Genomic DNA, 21,459 nt, shown 5'->3' with positions numbered 1-21,459 from the left:
CAACTACCAAAGGGAAAGTCCCACGAAGAAACTGGCTAATTCAAAATAAACCAGCTTCTTGAATACGGAAACTGAAAATCTGACCTTCCTGGACAGGACGATGAGGCTGGAGTGCAGCGTATGAAACTGCATCCAAGTACTAACTTCCCATCTCCTGCATTCCAGTGATTACCAGAGATGTGTTTTGTAGATGGCTGAACACATCCAATGTGATAGCAGACTACTCTTAAATGGAACTTAAAAGGAAAACCAAGTTATGAAGAAGCAAAATCAAAAAGGCAGATCTTCCATCCTTGCAGAAAGGGTACTACCTGGTGCTGTAGCTTCTCTAAGGGAAGTAGCATTTTCAAGTGCAATACAAGAACTTTAGCATCAGCGTTAAAAAGGTTGCTAACAGAAGACAAAAAACCAAACCAAATTGCTGATAACATTATCCCTATGAAACCTAGCAAAAGGCAGGTTTAAGAAGTCTGTCTGTTATCCAGGCTGAAATTATTTTTCTTGTGCAGTGCCAGTTCTATTCTGTGGAAGAAATGAAAGTCTGCTAATTGAATCAATCAAAAGGAGGTCCATCAGTTTTGACAAAACCATACCAGCAATTTAGAACATGCACCTGTGTTTTTAGAAGAGGGATTTCAAAAACATCAAGCTTCATGTGAACTTGAAAGCAGAACTCTACAAAAATAATTGCATATTTTCTAGTGTAACCCTGCAAAAGATTGAGACAGCTGCCAACCGTGACTGAATGGAGACAATACAGCAATCCCTGAAAATCAAATAGCCTTGATAGTATTCAGCTTCAGTTTTTTCTATCTAGTACTGAAATCTTCTGGTAGGTGACCACAGGCTTAGATTCACAGAAGAGACAATCAGAAAAGCTATGCATATGGCTGCCAAGCACAGAAGGAAGGGAGAAGGCAGAACTTCTGCTCAGAGAAGGCTCTGTGCGGTAATGCCTGCTGGGGATCCAAGGGAACCTCGTGAGCGGCAAGACACATAGGTCTGACAGTTCAGGCTGTTCTTGATACAGTGCTTCCTACCTCTAAAATTAACCACAGGAGAATATACTGTACTGGCTCTTGCTGAAAGCCTGGGTCAGTACTGCCATCCAGTCTGCTGGTCACGAATGGAAACAGTTTACTGGAGCCAAGAGTGCCCTATTTGCCTATGTGAATGAGGACCTACAAACCACATTCTAGTTTGAACCCTACAAACAGGAAGTCTTAGCACTACATCAGTTGAAACGCCAATTAATTTTGTGGGATTTCACCTGGAAACAAGAGCAGCTCAAGTTATTCAGGCTATGTCAAGACCCTCAAAGCAGTCACACCCCTGGTAAGGGTGGAGCTCACCAAAAACTTCTTTCTTATCCATGTTCTTTGTTTCGGAGGGTGAGCTGTACAACTTGCACATGACTAGCGGATCACTTCATAGCCTACGTAATTTCTCTCTATTCAACTAAAAGCGCTAACCCTGCAGCTAATCCTCCCAGGGGAGAATTACACCCTACAGCAGTGTGGTAGGAGCAGCCTGATCTGGAACACGCTCCTGTCACTAATGTGACAGTCGGACGGATAAGAACTGTTTCTCAGGATAAAATATCTGGGAAACAGACTGGTGAACAGCGGGTTATGGCCCTCCGCCAGTTCACATGCGAAGACAGCTTACAGACCTCGGACTTCTGGGGAAGGGAAACAGATGTTTCAATTTGCACAGACTCTATCTCCCTATTTTATATCCACCACAGTTCTTAATGAAGCATTCGTTATCCAGTACTTGGGCACAGGGCCCCCAGTGAACCCTTATGGCTTGAAACATGAATTTATATAAATGTATTACTGCCCGCGTCATCTTTTCCAGCAAATCAAAGTGAAAATGCTTTAAGGTATAACTCCATGATCTGGCGAAGTGTTTCTCATTACATGATGAAAGCACCTGCACTTAATATACAGACACAGACGTATTCATTCTTAGGCTCTACTGCTTCTGGCACTGGAAAAAAAAAAGATTCCATACATCTGTTTTGATAAACAGTTTTACTGATTTACTAAGTAATCATCAATATTAGCATGAGATTAGTAGACATTTTAATTAAAACCTAACAGCTGTTGGAAGCCAGATTCCTCACACAATAGATGTTCGCACATCAGCATGGTTCCTGAATGAGGGGAAGGAAGGAGGAAAAAAAAAAAAAGGCAACTGCTTTCTGGACCATTTGTAGCCTGTGGATTACAGGCAAAATAAACTTTATCTAGGCAACACAATGAGATTCTGGTATTTTCTCTTTGTTTTCTAAGCACACAATAACAATGAACAATCATTTAAAAAAAATATCTAGTCCCACAACTGCAGCGTTGTCGAATTCAGAAGCAGATGCGTTATCATCTCCCTGTCTGTAACAATCACACTGGCCTAAATTTTATGTCATCTGGGGGGAGATGACAGACTGAAAGCTGGTATCTCCATGGCTGCTACTGTGGATGGAAAGTTTTCAGCCCAGCAGATTTTTCACTGTGGAGCAGGAATATCTAAAATGCTTCATATTTAGGTTACATTGCAGTATGATGATTTCCTATCTAAACCAGGTCAACTTAAGGTTACGAAATTTCCACTTTCTATTGGTATGGAGATTCTGCTACAACAAACACATTTTCCAGCTCCATCTCCACTGTCCATTTTGCACTTCTCTGATCTTCCACGATATCTCTACATGAAAATTTTAGAAACATTGAGTTTTCTTTCCCAACAAAATCTATCATATACTCTGGACAAGAGAATCTGTCTGGTCTTCGACAATGTTACAATTTTACTTGTAGCTCTGAATTATTTAACTATTATAGAAAAAGCAGCTTTATTATATGATTCACTGCAGTGGGGATGGACACTAAGAATCAAAATGTGTATTCTAAGGTAAATAACATCCCAGGAATACAAATATTCAGTATCGGTACTTAGCATTTTGAATAAATAATGCATGTTTTTAGCAAGGATTTTTCTTTTTAATGGGCTGCTAATTTTCAGAATTCTAGAGGAAGTTCAAGCTGAGCATGAAAAATTTGGCTATAAATTTAAAGTTCTTACAGGTTAAAAGAACGGTTCCAAGGTTTCTGCTTTACCTGATTAGTTACCTTGAAAACAAACCAGGACTTCTGTCAATTCAGCAGAGAAAAACAAACATATATAAGCAAGAATTTGCGTACAAAAATATTACAAATACAGTGAACACTGGCCAAACTAAACACAAAAAAGCATATACTCACAGTGTGACAGGAACACTCATCTTAATGCGGAGGAACGAAGAATATTGCTTTATTGGGTTTATCCAGCTTCGTCTAGTTATGAAATAGATTCTACAATGGATTTCAAGTGTGACTAATGACTTCAGCAGACTACAGCAAAAACCTACTATCGCACACATACTAATTCACTCCAACCTGTACATACACAGCTATAGCTCACCTTAAATGACTATAAATGGAATATGGCCTCAGGCTACGCAATGATGTCTAAAGATGACAGATCCCCACAAACCAGCGAATTAAAACTGAAATAATACAAACTTACTTGACAAGAATGACTGTTTCTTTTTTTTTTTTTTTTAAAATAATCAAATTACTACTCTTGAACCAGCCAGCTCCATGGCAGAAATCACCAAAGGCATGCAGGTAAGATTTCATACAAGATGAAACCTTTTTTTGGTTCCCTCAAAGGCCACAGAAGCAAGTGATCCAACTCCATGAAGAGCAAAACCAGTGAAATCTGGATTTTAGTATGGATGGATGGATGGATGCATGTTTTCTATGGATGTACATCTTGAGACTCAATTCAGATGTGGATACTGTGGCGTTTAATAAGGACTGCATCTTTCCCAGCAGTGGATGCATTAGCAATCTCTCCCAATGCAGACCTTTTTTTCACAGAAATTAATAGAAAATTAGCATCTGAGATTTCTATCTATCTGTCAAAACTGACAGAAAATGACTCATGGGAAAAACAGGGAGAGGGAAAGACAGGCAGACAATGTAATCACTTAAAGCCTTTTCACTTAGGAAATGAGAAAGTCGACTGAAAAGATTACGATTAGAAAGGTATTTTAACCAAAGCTACAAAGATTGTTATAGCTCTTTTTTTTTTGTCTGGAATGCACAAATAGGTAAAAACCCCACCTACTAAAGTACTTCCAAGAAGTAAACTTAAGCCAAACAGAAATCTCTCTCAATGACAGCATTCTTGAAATTCAGAAATGAGAGTGTTCACAGATATAAGCTTGAAACCTTACTGGAGAAGCCAATCTCTCAACACTGAAGCTATTTGGGGGAAACATTAGAATTCTCATAGAATATACATGAGTAGCTGCCAAGAAATTAGTGCTCTCATTGACTGAGCCAGTCAATGAAGAAATAATGTTAATTTCAACTCTGAGAGACAAGCATTCAGAATTTGGAGAAAAATGTGAAAATTAGCATTGGTTAAATAAAATTTAAATAAAAGCTTCCCAAAGCCTCTTAATAGTCATATTAGAATTGTTTCACAATTAAAGAGGCAAATGAAAAGATGTTTTGATTTGACACCTTCTGAAAAAATACACAGAAATGGTCTGAACTTCAATGACTATTCCTGAGTTCTTTTGGAATTTCCTTTAAAGTTTCTTAAATCCTAATCTAAAAGAGAATCCTTTAATGGTTCTGAGCTGTCTCTGGAAGACTTGATACATTTCCATTTCAGTTTGTTAATTTCACTATATATCATTGATTTCTTTCTTTCTTTCTTTCCTGTTCTAAATGTACATTTCAAAATGTGGAGGAAACAATGAGCAAAAAGTAAATAATCCTTTTAAATAATTTCTTTGATTTTCAGTTTTTCCAGCATACATTCTGATGTGCCAGTTTTCACAGAGACTTTTTTTTCCCTTAATTTAAGCATCCTGCAATAAATCAATAGACCCACCTTAGTTCTCTCAAGTAAATGGTTTAACAGTCTTTATAACAAACCCGAGATTAACACACAAATTTAGGAATTTGGGGACAAAACCTCCCAGGTGCAAGAAACAACATATATCATTAATATAGCTAATTCACAAGTTCTTGGAATCATATCAGCATTACATGCTTGGAGTCTTGGAATTCCAAGCATAACGGAATGCCTCACAAATAAAAAATTTTTGGCACGTACGCCCTGCTCTAATTTATCCAGATCTGCTTCCCCAATCCTGTATTTGATAACAGGCATTGAATGACGATGTAAAATCTTACAAACTGCGCATATTGGCATGTGTACTACAAAGCAGTAACTACAAAATGTTACGTGCTTCTGTAACAAAGGTGTTCTAACTGGAACTTTTGTACGCTCAAGAAACAGGGAAGCGTTCTGTTTTTCTTCGCCAAGGGAAATGACAACAAAGCAAGCACAAGGGTGGCTAGTATTCATAATGAGACTCATAAATAAAGGAAATTATGTGCGCAGTTATTCATAAGGTACTTTTCCTCCTTTTGTTTACCATCCTGCAGAGTTCCGTTCATTAAAAAACAGGAAGAGAGGGAAAGGCTGAAGCAGTCAGGACCATCACTGCTGTAGCATTGATTTTACAAAGATCAGAAAACAGTCTTCAGTGAAAAATGTCTAAAAAGTGTATCTTCTTCAATATACTCAGTGAATTGCACAGAATGCGACGAAAAGAAATTCAGATGCTACACTTAAATTCTTCCCGAGAAACCAAGTTTCAACATATATTTAGATTTTCAAAATTAACCACTCACAAACAATGCAACATAATAGTATGATTTCTGTGTGACAAATTGAGAGAAATTAAGGTAATATTAAAATAATGCTCTCTGCACAGAATATATGTCAGAATAGTTACAGTTAATTGAGAAGACAAGCAGTTAAAATGAACAATTAAAGCAACCCTCAAGTCTCTGGTCAATTTAAATGATCCTTATATGAAAAGCAAATTACCTCCATTGAGATTCGTCTGTGTATCCGGTTTCTGAGACAAACACCAGTGGGAGACTGAACTTCATCAGATGACGTTCCAGAAGCTTGGTCACTTTCACCATCTGACCCCATTTTCAGATTTTCATGAACAATATCTTAAAAATAATCCAAAGCATTGAGAACAGTTAATCAGCATTCCATGAAACATCTCTCTTGTACAGATGGAAAACAACCGTACCATTACTGTGGACTGGGTTTTATGGCAGGGAAAGACTCATCACAGTCATGATATACTTTGTACAGTCTTGATACACCTTTTATGGCTCAGGAATCACAAAATGAACAGGATTACTTTACAGGACTTCTACACAAACTTCATCATTATTTTTCTTTTTGTGCTTTACAGCAGAACTCAGTTTCCCAAAATGAAAGACAGACAGTCCAAACTGAATTTTAATTCCCATAAGCCACCTTCCCCTCATGGCTTCAGTTCCTGGACTCCCTCTCTACCTCTTCTCTTTTAGCTGCTCTTGGATATAAAACATTACTGAGAATATTTAGCATTTTCAAATCAGAATACCTGAGGTTAGCAACCTAGATGTATCTCCGGGAAGCTTAAAAAAACCTGAGAGGTATAGGCATTATTTTCAGAAATACCAAATATAGAAACTTCAGTTATAAAAACCACTGGTGTGCACGTGTGGAGGAAGGGGACGTATTCTGACCATCTAAACAAAGGCCTACAACGAGCAAGTGGGTTCAGCAGTGGACTTGGTATTTAGGAGCAATTAAGTGAAATCTGTCACCTTATGGAGGAATTTACGTAACAAACTGCCTGAGTTGTTATATATGGTGTTGCAGGCTCTTCATGTCAACTGAAATCGGTACTTTTAACAAAACCTGGTAGATTCCTCCACACAAAAGAATTTAGGTGTATTATGTATATACATACACATTACTTTTAAGCACCCCAGGATCTTCCAGACTTCGGAAGACGCACACCATAATGAATGAAGATCAAGGTGGTGTCAGTAATAGCACAAAAGAGTCAAACAACTTGCAAAAGGACACACAATGGGAAACTGGTCATACAAGCAGTTCACTGTGAGTAATGCTTCACCATCACCTCTGAAATATTTAAACTCTAAATTACTGTAGAGATTAAATACTTACAAATATAAAGGAGGTGTTTCAAAAGACACCAGCTTCCCTGCCCTGTCCTGATCCTTGGTATTAAGCACGACCTTTTACAGGGTAAAACAGAACCTGAGGAACAACTAAAAATCTCAAAACTCTACCCCTAAGAAACCACTAATTTTAGCAAAACTCACGAACTCAATTCAGCCTTCCCACCAATAGAACTGAAAATATTTAGCATTTGCACAGCACTAAAAAAAAAAAAAAAAAAGACTGTACACCAGTGTTTGGGTATGAACATATCTTCTAAAATGTCCGTCCAGTTTGGCTCACACAGAATCATGCAGACTTCAAAGGATCAAATCCTTCCTCAGTACAAAGAATTTCCTTTTACAGAAAACAGAATGCATATAAAAAGATTAACTCACAAGGTACTGGCAGCACATATTTTAACTCAAAGTACTGTAATTAAACACATAAAATAAGCATGTATCCCATGCACAAAGCATATTTTCAAGCAGCAATGTGGATCTAAATTTGATTTTGATTAAAAATCCACATTGCATCAGAATTTTTCCTGCAAGTCATGCTCAGATTTGGACTGAATGAGGAAAAAAAAAAAAGAAAAGCAGCACTCCTTGCTCGATTAGAAGCAAAACTTCTGGTTTCAAACAAGGTAAATATTCATCAGTGCTTCTAACAGCATGGTAGTTTGAAGCAGAGGAAAAGATTTTTGGCAAGTGGTCCCTAAAGATCAGCCTTAACCTTCAGCTAAGCAGACAAAATGTGATTTCCTTTTTGCCCAGTCTCTAAGAAATCTCTCTTACTCTCAAATGACTCGGTACCTGTCTTTTTAAAAATATCTAACAAACTGCAGGAAATTGTTTTCAGTAATATAAAGGCATTATTGAAAACAGTATTTGGGGCAAAGCTGTTAGGCCAGCATTGTTGTATCTGGTAAACAGCACATTCGCTATATCAGTTTTTTATTAAAGATTCTCTTTTAAAACACTTTCCTGAGAGGTCATATAATTCATTTTAGCAATTACAGCTCTCAAGATTCTGTTTGTAAAATTAAGTGTAACAGCTACTGACAATTGTTCCCCAATCTATTTATCCTCATGTTAGTACAAGCCCATCGATTGAGCCCCAAAGTCTATTTTCTTTAGAGAAGCTACACAAGAGACAGTCATCTGAGCAACCTCACAAAATAAGGCTGATGACATTATTGTGTTCTAAGCCACGGAGCAATTACATCATTTCTTTTTAAAAAGACTGACACTTATTACCGTAATCATGTGATTAATACTGTCATACTTGGTATCTTAAAATATACAATGTTCAATTCACAAAAGCACACACGTTATGAAATGACCGTAAAAAAATGACACTTCGAAATGCAACACTCGGAACTACAAAGAGCATCCTAGTTGACAAATATAATTCTACTAAAAAGATGACCTATGCAATCATACACAACTAATGCATCTTTCAAGAACTAGTGACACAAACCCATACATTTGGGGCAAATAATGTAGCTGCAAGGGGATTCTGCTTTTTATAAACCAGGAATAAGACGACACTCAATGACAATGAGAATACAATGAGTACCACTCAAGTCTAAAGATGTGGTATTTCAGACTTCAACAAGATGACGGTCAGTCTATTTTGAATACTGCTGTGATCTAACTAATTCTGTTAAGTCTGTATAAGCTATATACACCCATTACCAAAAGATTTTGAGCAGGATACTGGCTGTACCATCAAAACCAAACCAAACCAAAACAACACAACAAAAAAACCAAACTATCATTAAGCACATGCCTGAATTTCTGATGGGCTAAATACCCACCTGCTTCTATCTAGAAAGGTTTGCAGTGTTTTAATTATATTCTAAATAGGGATACTTTTAAGCTTTTAAAAAAAGGTCTTAACTGTGTTATCATCTAATATAAATGTGTCCTTTTATTCAATTAAAAAGGCATTAGTAGAGCCTTATGTTAATTATTTTAATAGCATAAACCCAGGAATAAGGCATTAATCTAGTCATTTTAATCATTTTACACAGGTGTGTGTGAAGATAATATTTGATTAAGCAATGATGAAAATCATGCAAATACTTCCTTAATTTCACTAAGCTTTTCTGTTGGCAAGTTCACCTGCACCAAAGCCAGCTTGCATGGTCTTCAGAGGTTTTAATGGTTCAATAATTTATTGAATTGCTTTCACTGAACACCCAAGCCATTCTCTTACACACGTTTATTTTAATGTACTCTATATATCTAATTAAATATCCAGTATGGCCACATAATGAAAAGTTGCAGATGACTACACTATAACAGGAAAACAATGGAAGAACATTTAAAAGAAAACGTTGTCCTCCTTTCAGCTATGGGAAATGCACCACACAAGAAATTCATACAGGGAACCTACAGTGCAGCAAATTAAAACTCCTCCAAGTGAGCTAAAATAATATCCACTAATTAGTCAGCAGTGAGTCAGCCTGCAGGATCTTTCCGTCTTATTTCAAATGATTACAAAAATGACCACGTGACTTGCAGACTGGATTCTTTCCAAGGCACACTGTTCTATCAAGTGGCTAAATTTTATGATTAGTTTCATTAATAACAATTCAAATTGAGGAAGGCAATAGTGAGAAATTGCCTTTGCCGTGAACACTACCGATCTATGAAAGCTGTGTGGAAAAATCATTCCTTTCAATTCCAATATTTACGACAAAGAAACAAAGCCTCTCCATAACTACACCAACACCGCTGGCAAAAGCAAGGAAATTCAGGTTCACCGGGAGGGTTGGCTTCAGTTGGCTTTGCACATGCTAAGTGCCTCTCCAGGGTTCCCAGTAATATAAATACTACAAGGACGACTAAGTTGGCTTTGCATTCAGCCAGGTCAGGTCCAAAAAGAGTTTATTAGCTCTGGCTTCATCATGGACTGCAGCAGTTTCTGGAGGTGCAAGACTGTATAGATATATAGAGGCCGTATAGATATACGTGAGCTAAAAAAACCTCAGCCAGACCTTCACTTGCATCGGCGGCATGGCTGATTCACAATTGGGCCTGAGAGTCACCTACGTCACTTAAAATCATTATGACAACCGAATTCTAAATTAAAAATGACTACAAAATTTTAAACAAATGCACGCTTCGTAAAGATCCATTCAGAATTCTGGTCTTTGCAAAACTTTTTACAAAACCTAAAGCTAACAGAGATGTTTCCAAGTAGAAATTTTTTTAAAAAATATTTGGAGATTTTACGTGTTACCACAACAGCAGGAACCCATGTTCGGTGCTCACAAAACAAACAGAACTCCAAAACCCTCCTGGGCTTCTCAACCAATTTTTGTATTGATAATCTCATTCAGAAGCAAGCAGCATGAAGATGCACCTGTGGCAGGTCTCATTTTAATCTGTTTTTTAATGAAATAACCAACCTTTAACTGCATCATTTTGTGATATCTCATCTCTCTGATAGCATTTTCCCAACACTGGAATGGAGAAAAAAGTGGAAAGAGGACGAATGAAGAAAGCAAAGAAAATAGTCTCATGTAGTGTAGAATATCTGACCATTTCATTTCTGATGTCACTATCCCAATGCACAAAACCTCAGCATCCTGCTGAGTAATAACCATTCTCATATGGAGGAAAGATGTGAAGAAGGAGCAGAAAGAACATTAGTAATTACGCTTGTACATTCTTGTGTCATCTACCACTAGATAACACGTACAAGTAGCTTAAATTTTCAACAAACGAGCAGTAAAAAAAATGGTATAATTAACGGCATCGCTGCATCCAAAGCAAAAAGAGGTGTTTAACATACACATGGTCCACTCAGTAAATCTATTCCATACTACTTCAATGAAGTTACAAATTTTACAGGAATCTGTAGCTAATATTAGTTATTATGACACTTCCTGCCGACTAACATTTCAAAATTGTGAGAGCTATTTAAACACTTGATCACCTACAAAACTTGATCACCTGAGAAAAATAAAACTAATGGCATTCTTCTGCAAAATTTATATATAAGTATTTTTTTCATGTGAAAAATAAAGCTTTGAGAAAACTGGAAAAATCATTAAAAGAAACCAAACACTGTTTATTATTTTCCTTTTGCAAAGCTGATTTGAAGTTCATAGAGAAATTTTGAAGAGGAATAAGTTATTGGTAAATTTACATTTAAAAATTCTATAGAATGTTTTTAAAGGCAACACACATGAACAAAAGCACAGAAGTGTAAATCACTGGTGTTCCTGTACATAGTTTATATACATACGATTTGACAAATAATCCATAAATGACTAAATATTCCTAACCAGAGATTTCTTTAAGTACACAACTTTTTTTAAGCCCTGTCTTCCTGTTAGATTCTTGGCAACTTAGGCAAAATTGGCTAGGCAAGGAAAAAAAAAATAAACTGTATAAGACTTGAGTTGAAATCAGGAATTGATGTTCTAGTCAAACTGTTCACACCAAAACCTGTTTTCTTCAGTGACAACAACAGCTGCCATTGAAAAGGACAGAATTCTTCTTTCCATTTGAATGGTGGCACAAACAGTAAAAAGGCAAGGTTTCGAACATGGTTAGTGATATTACAGCAGAGGAAGTTTTAAATGGTTTGACTGCCATCTTAAAGACTCATAACTTAATCTTGAAGGAAATCAGTTTATCACACTCTCCTTAAGGAGGGCAGAAGATTGAAAAAATCATAAAATTCTAATTAAACTGTGAGTTGCTCTCATTTTCTAGTATCAATTAACTAAGCATAATTTAAAATAACATAAAAACAGAGTAAAATGGTGACTGGAGGCAGCAACATGACAAATTACTTGAAGAAAAAAAAAATTGTAATCTATTTGCCCCACAGAACCATAAACATAGCTCGAGATCACAACAAAAAAAAATAATTATAGTTGAGTGGCCTTAATTTGCCACTGAAAAAAGCATTTTTTTTCTTATAATAACGAAAAGTCTAATTAATATGCCAGTTCTTTTAAAATGCCACATAGAGGATGATTGTCCTCTATTTTTATCATATGCAATTTATTGCAGTTCTCACCAATACTTAACTGAGATGCACACATAGGTTTCTTGCAAAATATTAAGAAAGAATATTTTAAAATTTTGTAACTTTGCAACTGTCAAACATTCATAGATGACTTCTGTCTGGTCTTGTAATTGCTTTCTTCCTGAAAATCTTAAGAGACATTCAGTACTTTAAAAAACAAGTTTCTTTAACCACCCTAGAAACAGACTGTTACATTCCTAGAGATTTATTAAAGCATTAGAATAACCGTATCTCTTGCTAAAAATCAATACAGACATTATTCTTCAAAGAAAAAAATGAACTTAAACAAACAATGTAGTAAATTACCTAATCTGCTCCCATTTCTGGGCATTGCCATGAAAGAGCCGAGGCTGCCCCCTATGACGCTATGTGGTCTCCGTAACGGGGGCTTCTTGAAAGATCCCGTGTACTGGTGGAGAAATGAGTGCATGCTGTGAGACGTTGGAGGCCTGCCATTCTTCACAATGGGCTCTACAATTCACAAGGATCAACATATTCATTCCCACAAGCAAGTAGGAGGGTCAGGAACATGCCAGAAGGAAAAAAAAAAAAAAAAAAAAAAAGAAAAAAGAAAAAAACAGTTACTAGATAGGAAATCACCACTCTGGTAAGATTCTCTTTCATACTGACAGTAAACCATAATACTACTGCTATTTATCTATTAACCAATTAACAAAAAATATGGCATTAAATATTACCCAAATCTCATTTTATTACATTCTGTCACTCTGCTGCTGGATCAGTAAATGATCTGAATATACAGTCTAAAAACGTGAATAAAACCAGAATGTATATTTTAGAATCAATTTTTTATCTTCTGAATTAATGATTTGTCTTATTGCACAATGTTTCATCTTTACTATAATTTAAACAGACCAACTCACACAATGAGCAAATTCAACCGCAAGCCTTTGGAAATATTCTCCCTCTCAAAGTTCTTGAGGATCACTAGTAGCAAGGCCTTACTACTGGAAGTCTTCAGAAGGAAATGTACCTGTCTATACTCACCAGAGCTGTCCTGCCATAATTAAATTTATTAACTTAAAGAATGTCATAATAATTAAGCATTCGGTGAGTTATTCTGGCTTTCTACTGGACTGTGTCTTAAACAGCACTTAGACTTAAAATCAGGACTGTGATTTTTTACTTACTATTATTGATGAACAATTTCCAGAAAAGATGAAACATGAGAAATTTTAAAATCTGATCTACAAATGAGCATAGAAATTAAGCATTCGTGTCCTCTCCGCATCCTGACTCTGCACACGTGGGCTGGCACTCAAGGATGGCCGTGGCAGTGGATGCAGTCTAACTCAGAACGCACAGAGGCTTTTTTATCCCAACAAGGAGGAGAACAGAAGCCAGCTTGCCTTGCCTGTCACAAAACTGGACTTATCAGAACCACTGATGAAGTCACCCGTACAAGAAATCAAAGAAGAAATGCTGTCACAATCCAAAGCATACCCAGAGGTGAGAGTCGCCTGGCACAGCTACATACAAGCACTGTCCCCATACCAGGAAAAAGACCAGACATGTGCCCACTTCACACTTTCGATTCAAGTGATTTTATTTTTCCATCATGTGACTCTTATTACCGTTACAGACACGAGTTGTTTGGTATTATTCGGAAGACAGAAAAGGCAGCAGTTGCGCACCCAGCGAATGCAGCATGAGTGCTGCTGGTGGAGTGGCAGCTCCACTCGCACCCACTGGGAACAGGCTGGGATGCTATTTCATCACCCCAACTTACATTCTCACATGCAGGGACCCCAAAATCTTGTTCTCCCTTCCAAAATAAGAAGAATATCACTAGACGAACTTATTTTATGGAAAATAACAGCAAGAAATACCTAATAACCCAAACAAAACAGGATCCTGAAGGGAATCTCCCTCCCTTCTCATGTGAACAAAAAACTTTTGGAAATATTATTATAGAGACAGAAGTACACAGACAGAACTACCCAATAACAGGCCAGTAACTTTAAAAATAATTATGCAAGAAAATTTGCCATATAAACACAAATGATTATATTAAAACAAACAAATCACTTTAATTCAGCTGCTGCAGGAAAATAAAAAGCCGTAAAAATGCTTCAGGCAGAGAATAGAATGTGAAAGGACATACCAGCACAGCTACAATCCTGCCTGCATCTTCCCATTAACATCCTTTATAAACACAGCTTCAAAATGTGTGAATATGAGGAAAAATACACCGTAGATCCATCTATTGGTTCATCAAATATGATCAGTGTCTTCACCTTCAAAACTCTGTGCATCTCTGTCCCAAATCCTTCCTTCTGTGTCTAATACATTGCATCAATCCTTTCAATTTCACAGTGGTGTCAGCTTCCTTGTTCTGTGCCTTCAACAGTAGATTTATCCTGGGGCAGCAGGCAGTAATTCCTTCCTCCTCAGTTTTTTAACAGAATCTATCACTACTTCCACATGACAGAAAACACATCAGTTCACATACAGCACAACTACTGCTTTTATTTTTTATATATATTAAAACTTGCTTTCTAACTTTCTTACTAATCTTTGGTTTCAATTTGATCTAGCTCCTAGACTAAGCACCTCACGCTGAGTTTATACATAGCGCCAAACAAATGAACAGCAACTCTGAAAATCCAAACACCTGATGAGTTTGTTCTCTTCAGAGAGACATCACTGGTTGTAGCTATCACGCTTGACAGGTTTTAGTTGCTAGTTTGCCTAATTTTGAAATTACTACTTCATCTTTATTACTATTTAGGCAGTAAATAATGTATATCAAGCATGCAATTCTACTTCATTTTAATGGTTTCTAAACTAATTTTTAAGGAAAATAAGAGAGCAAACTCAAGAGATACTTTTTTCTAGGAAAATCTCGGAAACAAAACTCTCCTGCCTTCGACCAAGCCCCGCTACACAAAGCAAAGAAAAAGTCCCTCAGTTGTTTTTTCATATTATTTTATTTATTATTATCTTTTTTAAAGCGCCAATAATAAACCTAAGAAGAAAGTTCTTGGACTTTTTTTAGTATGGAAATGTAATGCTAAAAAAAAAAAATAAAATCAAATCTTTTTTTTACTACTAAAAATCACTCAAATATTTTTTAGCTCTGCCACTATGGTCAACAGCTTTATGCTTGGCAGAGTAACTTAAATCTTGAGCAAAGTGCTGAGATAGACTGATGCTTGGTAACTGAAAAATGTATCTCCCATGGCAAGATGACTTTCTCACACACAAAAATGCAAATTCTGCATTGAAGTAAGTATTACTTTTTTCATCCTAACGAGAAACTGCGGATGCTGGGATACACCTCAACAGGGCCTGGAGAAACAAAGGCAGCAGAAGGAAGGTGCAAGGTGACTTGGCTGGGAGCAAAGCTCAGCCTGCGAGCGGGACAGCACATTCGCCTCCGCCGTCCTCTGTACATTCGCACCCATACACCTCTATACGTTCCCAGACACTGAGGACTCCAGCATCATTAACCAAATCGGAGTGTGTGCACACATGGGGAGTACAGCTGCATTCACAGATTTGATTATTTCCCTTGTATGTTATGGGTTTTGGCTACTCATGCTAAAATTAATCTACCTCCATGAACTGCATAGCATGTAAAAAAGGCCAGAGTTTATGAATAGACTGAATGACTAATTAGAGACTGAGGTTTATGTTCATTACTAACATGAGAGTGCGAAGAAGAGAGATTATTATTTCAAAAACTTGTTTTCCTCATGGCACTGGTAGATTTGCACGTATTTTACAGTTTAAAATTCCTGAAGTATCTTAACATAAAAAGTTCATCTCAATTATAAACATAGATAAAATGATTAAGTAAACATAAAATGTATATCAAAATGAAATACAAATGGTTAATATAATAAGATCCAATTATACAGAAATAACTTTCGCCATCATAGGCAACTACCACCTTCCTGCACTGTCATAAGCACTGTTCTAAATTATGGAGCCCATTATAAAACTTAGCAACAATAATTTAGGTCATGTAGTAGGACAGGCATAACTACAGACAGACAACGAAACGAAGGTTACAAAAACTCTCAGATTACTAGTGTACTTGTGATTAAGAGAAGTATTAATAACACTAGATTACAAGTGTTTTTTAAAATCATAGTACACATTAATTTAGGAAAAGGATCATATTGCGTTATTCTTTTTATGATTGTATAAATTACAGACTTATGGTCTGGAAAAGTATTTTTGTACATACAGGTAAGTTTGCATTGTGTATGCAAGAAACTTTTAAATAAATGCTCACATGAATTCTGCATTGTGTGCTGTCTCCTCCTTGCGAATGTGACAATAACAGCTAAGAACTGGAGCAAATATTGAAAATGATCAAAAACTCTTGCTGGAAATGAATTTATAAAAGATGGCATTTTTATTTTTGTGCATTTATGAGATACGAGATTTAAAGAAAGTGCTTTTGAAAAGAGTATTTCACTCTCTCTGTCCAAAGATTCCTAAGTAATTTTTCCAAAATTACGATTTCATTTCATTCACATAAAGAATTCAATTTTTTTGCAGGATTACTAAGATGTTGAATCACTACATTTAAAGGGTAACGCTGCAGTTCCTAAGGTGTGAATTTAGTGCAACTCCCTTGCCTTGAATAAGATGAGTCAAAACTGTAAAAGTTAAATGCCTTTACTACATACATTCATAAACTGCTTCTTAGAATTTTCTCTCTGTGATTATAGGTTTGGTTTGTCTTAAAAAAAATGTTTCCCTGTATAAAACTCACTAACACTCCTTATGCGGTGTCACTGCACTTGGTAAATATAACTCGGTAACCACTGAAAGGCTTGGCTGACACGATGGAGATCTGTCCAGTAGCACAGTAGGTATTTTCATGGAGCTATTGGCTTAATATTCAGCCACAGCCAAAATGAACGATGGAAATTAAAGAGAGTAGAAATGCCACTATGCAAGCATACGGATATACCGCATTTCGACCATCATGCACAGTTCTGGTCTTCTTCTCACAGATTAAAACTGCAGAAGGTGTGATACAACCCACAGACTTGTAGGAGGGCTGCAGAGGGCACCCAGGAATCAGCGTGAGGGTGAGGGTCTCTGAACCAGCCAGCCCTGGCAGGTTGCAGACGGTGCCGTGAAGCGGTTCTTCACACCACACGCCTGTGGAAACTCCTCACCACAGGACATTACAACCATCAGAAGTTTACAAGACTCAAGGGGAGAGACTGACAAAGAAATCTGCTCAGGGTTACTGACTGCACAGAGACCTGCCTAGTTCAGAAAGTCTCTGAACTAGAAACTGGTGCGGTACTCCGGGGAAATGCTGTTATATTCTAGGCTCTAATCTTAGACTTTCCCTTAACCACCATCCTCGGGGATAGGAAAACATCCAGGCAGAACTCCAGCCGTCCTCATGGCACGAGGCTTCTGCAGCACCTGGGCAGTTTGCTTGTGTTGGCTCACGCTGGCACAACCACTCCAGCAAGGGCCTTATTAACTATTGATCTCCAGCTCTCTTTCCTCATTCCACTCTATAATCTGTAATTCCAAACTGATAAAACTTGTAAACACAAAAAGCGAGCTGAAAGCAAGATTTCTTAGTGGCTCTCTTTTGACTGAATTTGGTCAGTTGCTCCTATATTATCTTATTTTTGCTACAAAACACTTCCTTCATTCATCTTTCAAGGAATGTCAGCTCATTTCTTAAATTTCTCGTGAAAGCTACCAAGCTACCTTGCAAAACCAGTCTTTAAGTGTGAAAAAAGTTAACAGAAACATTCTCAGGATATTTAGAAATATTATACTGGCATAGAGGATGAACACAGTTTTCTTTTCGATGCCCCTGAACACTTCTTGAAATGTGCCCTTTTTTTTTTTAAAGTTCATATATATATACACACACACATATATATATACACACACACACATATATATACACACACACACATATATATACACACACACACATATATATACACACACACACATATATACACACACACACACACTTTTTTTTAAATGCCACATCCATGTTATCTTGCCAAATGTGCCCCTTCAGCAAGGTTTACAATTGGCCAATGCATGGTGGCTGCACTGTCGTATTACTTGATTTTCAAGTTTGGCAAATGCTGAGCTGCTGCTTTATTTCACTTGGATCATTTTCTTGTATTTTTTGCATTCTACCATTCAAACTTCCGTTATTATTGGCATAATGCAAAGTAACTACAACAGCACCACTGAGAGAAAATACTCTTTAAAATACAACCAGCCTGGCTTACTAATATTGTAAGAGTTTCTAGACCGTGTTGCTGATCTGTTTTAGAATACACAGATCTATTTTAGGAAAGTACAGCACCCAGTAAAGTACCACTGTTTTGCTAAGTTTGAAATAATGCCAACACCAATGCTAACAAACAGACAAGAACAGAAAATAACTCAAATGAGCTGCTGAAATCTTTCAGTAGTGAACTGACAGAAATTTATGCTTAACATAAGTGGAACTGATTTTTTAATTTAATAATTATGAGAACTGCCAGAATAGAGTAGAACAATAGTGTACATAACCAAGAAGCTTGTGTGAGGAATTAGTCAAAACCAACTATTTCATGAGATTATAAAGATGTCTCCTCTTTTTCGTTTAGCTGCAATTTAAATTAACCACAAACCCTGACCTGAAATTACTCCCAAGTTAAGCAACTTTTCAATAAATCGCCAATGTTTCTTTTCCTTGACCATCTATCTGAACAAAGAGCCAACACTACCAATTTCTTTCGTGGGCTGGATTTACTTAATCTGAGTTCCAGAGAGGCTGCAGAATTTCCTGGCAGTTCTACGCAAGGCCTCAGCAACTGACATACTGTCACATGTCAGTCAGCCGCTGGATTAAAGAATGAATGTGTTTTCATTAGGAATGCAAATGCATTTTAAACCACACTTTCTGCATAACTAATGCTACATACTCAACTATCTCTTCTTTTTTTATATCCCATGAGTATCTCTATTATGCAATTAAAAGACCGAGCTGACTTTCAGATTTCACTGCCTAAATTTTGGAATGATATTTGCTTCAGCTAGCTTTAATAATCAAAATCACCTGTCATACATAGTGACATTTTCCCTTAAATCAAATCTGTAACAGAACTGAAGAAGTCTGGAAGAAAAAGTATTATTCAGTAACCACTACCCATTCTGGACATGGAAACCATACAAATACAGAAATAAACGTTTTAATTTCATACAAATTAAGTAGACGAGAGGAGTTTTTTCTAATCAAAGACAGATATCAGAGATGTAGCATTTATGACCTCTGATTTAGGTATATAATGGGGAGTGAACCCAGGTGTGCTCTATACTCTAAGTAAGGATGAATTTTAGTGCAACAGCAAGCCTGGCACAATTCACTGCTGCTACCAAAAAGGTGTCTCAAGGTCCTCACCCGGCAAGAAATAAGCGTAATTTTGATTTTGGTTTTTCAACTAGATCATCATGGGGCACGCAGAGCGCAGGACCTGGCAGAAGGGTGGAGGCCGAACCTCACTCGGCACTTTTAGCTGCAGCTTGACTTTGGATTGGCTCAACAATAACAAAAATCTCACTAAATGCCCTGAGAATCAGCTACTGATTTTTATGGGACAGGACTTCATGCAGTTTCTTTTCCACCCACCTTGGCCTCACCCTTGTTCCACAAAACTTCCAGGGTTGGGTTTTTTTAATTTTTCTTTTCTATTTTGATAGAGATTGGGGAAGTGTATAAACTCTACATAGGTGTACTAAATATTCATTCTCTAAACAGCCTTGCATTCACGAAGCTTGCAATCCATCATGATAACCTTTTAATATTATTCATATCGACTGTCTCAAATGCTACTATCATAGAGCTTAATCGTGTTTTGGCATCATCTACTACACATTCATTTAACTAATCTGAGTGTATGCTCCATTAATGATTACTCAATTTTTACATGTCTACTGGCAATAAAGATTTTTTTTTTTTGGACTTGCAATACAAAATATATTTTGAACGAACTGCTTTCCTGAAAAAGGTGTTGTCAAGAAGCCCTTTATTTCTTCAGAAATTCTAGAATGTAACCAGGTGAATTTCTGACATCTGAGAGCTGGTATGCTGCACTGTATGGTATTTAATTACACTGCTCTAAGGCTGTCAGATCCACTCAGTAGAATCAGTTGATTGCTGGTGATGGCTCCCACAAAAGAAATATTTAAATAACCTGAAGCAGCCATACATTTGGTATATCTGTATTCTCAGGGAGACACAGGAGGAGCACTGTATAAAATACTGTACATTTATACATTATTTTATGGGGCTGTTTTCATGGACTCCATTATGCGATATCCAATAAAACATTAAGTCACTCTAAAAATAGAGCAATCACACAAAACTACTTAAAACTGTATTTATTCATTAAATAATATGATGAAACCTTCACACTAATGACTATTACAATATTTAGGAGAACATCAAGTGATTCCTCCCATCGTTCAAAATTAATCCATGTGAGTACAGCAGTCATGTGCAGAGCATGAAGAAATGTGCTGACAGCCTTCGAGTTTTTCCCAGAAATGAAGTACCTCAATGACTAAAATGGCACTGAAATGCCCTGCAAACTTTTTTTTTTTTTTTAATTTGGGACAAAAAGGACAGACATTCTTCCAAGGAGCCTGTTTAAACTGCGGAAACAAGATAATACACAAGGCAAAAGATGAGACCGAGACATCTAAAAGAGACTACAAAAAGCCTTTCAAAGTTGACTTCACACACACTAAGTTTTTTCCTTCAGTCTAGGTACCGAAACAAAGATCACAATCATATGAGACATATTTAAAGTTGAAAATCTGCCCTTGAGATTTATATATTTCATGCAATTTAAAAGGTAATTCTCAAGACAGTAGCTTTGAGTCATCAGAACGTGTACTGGAACATAAGCTTGGTAGTCCCGTACCTCCCATCATCTATGCGTGACACATCACCAGTTACTAATCTGCTTTTTAAAAAGCATAACTCCAGAAGGCATTGCACTACACCAAATTCTTCAGAACACTGTTTCAGGTACAATTTGAGTCAACATGAGTCATCACTGTAGCCAAGATACAAGTATCCCTGGCCTCCATCCTTGCCTGCCCACACACAGCTACCCTGTCGCTCCCAAGACAAACATCCGTGAGGCCACACTGCCAGCCAAATCAGGAGCAGAGGACCTGGCTCCTTTTTGCCCCCCTTTCAGAAATAACCCTGTTGGCTAGTTTTGTCTATTTTACTTTTCTGTACTTAACAAGTCCAACTGAATGCCACTTGAGAAC

General features: G+C 37.0%; 1 protein-coding gene across 2 annotated transcripts in view; it reads right to left on the bottom strand.

The window, feature by feature from the left end:
* Nucleotides 1–21,459, bottom strand: part of CDK17 (cyclin dependent kinase 17) — a 97,563-nt gene that overhangs the window by 31,433 nt on the left and 44,671 nt on the right. For both annotated transcript variants that reach the window (XM_065636293.1, XM_065636302.1), the window contains 2 exons: nucleotides 12,463–12,627; nucleotides 5,956–6,089 (listed from right to left, as the gene is read on the bottom strand). In XM_065636293.1, the coding sequence (XP_065492365.1) occupies nucleotides 5,956–6,089; nucleotides 12,463–12,627 (299 nt within the window). The remainder of the gene's footprint in view (nucleotides 1–5,955; nucleotides 6,090–12,462; nucleotides 12,628–21,459) is intronic.

Source organism: Caloenas nicobarica, chromosome 1, assembly GCF_036013445.1.
Source record: "Caloenas nicobarica isolate bCalNic1 chromosome 1, bCalNic1.hap1, whole genome shotgun sequence".
NCBI lineage: Eukaryota > Metazoa > Chordata > Aves > Columbiformes > Columbidae > Caloenas > Caloenas nicobarica.
Note: the sequence above shows the minus strand (reverse complement) of the source record. Positions and strands in the feature narration are given on the sequence as shown.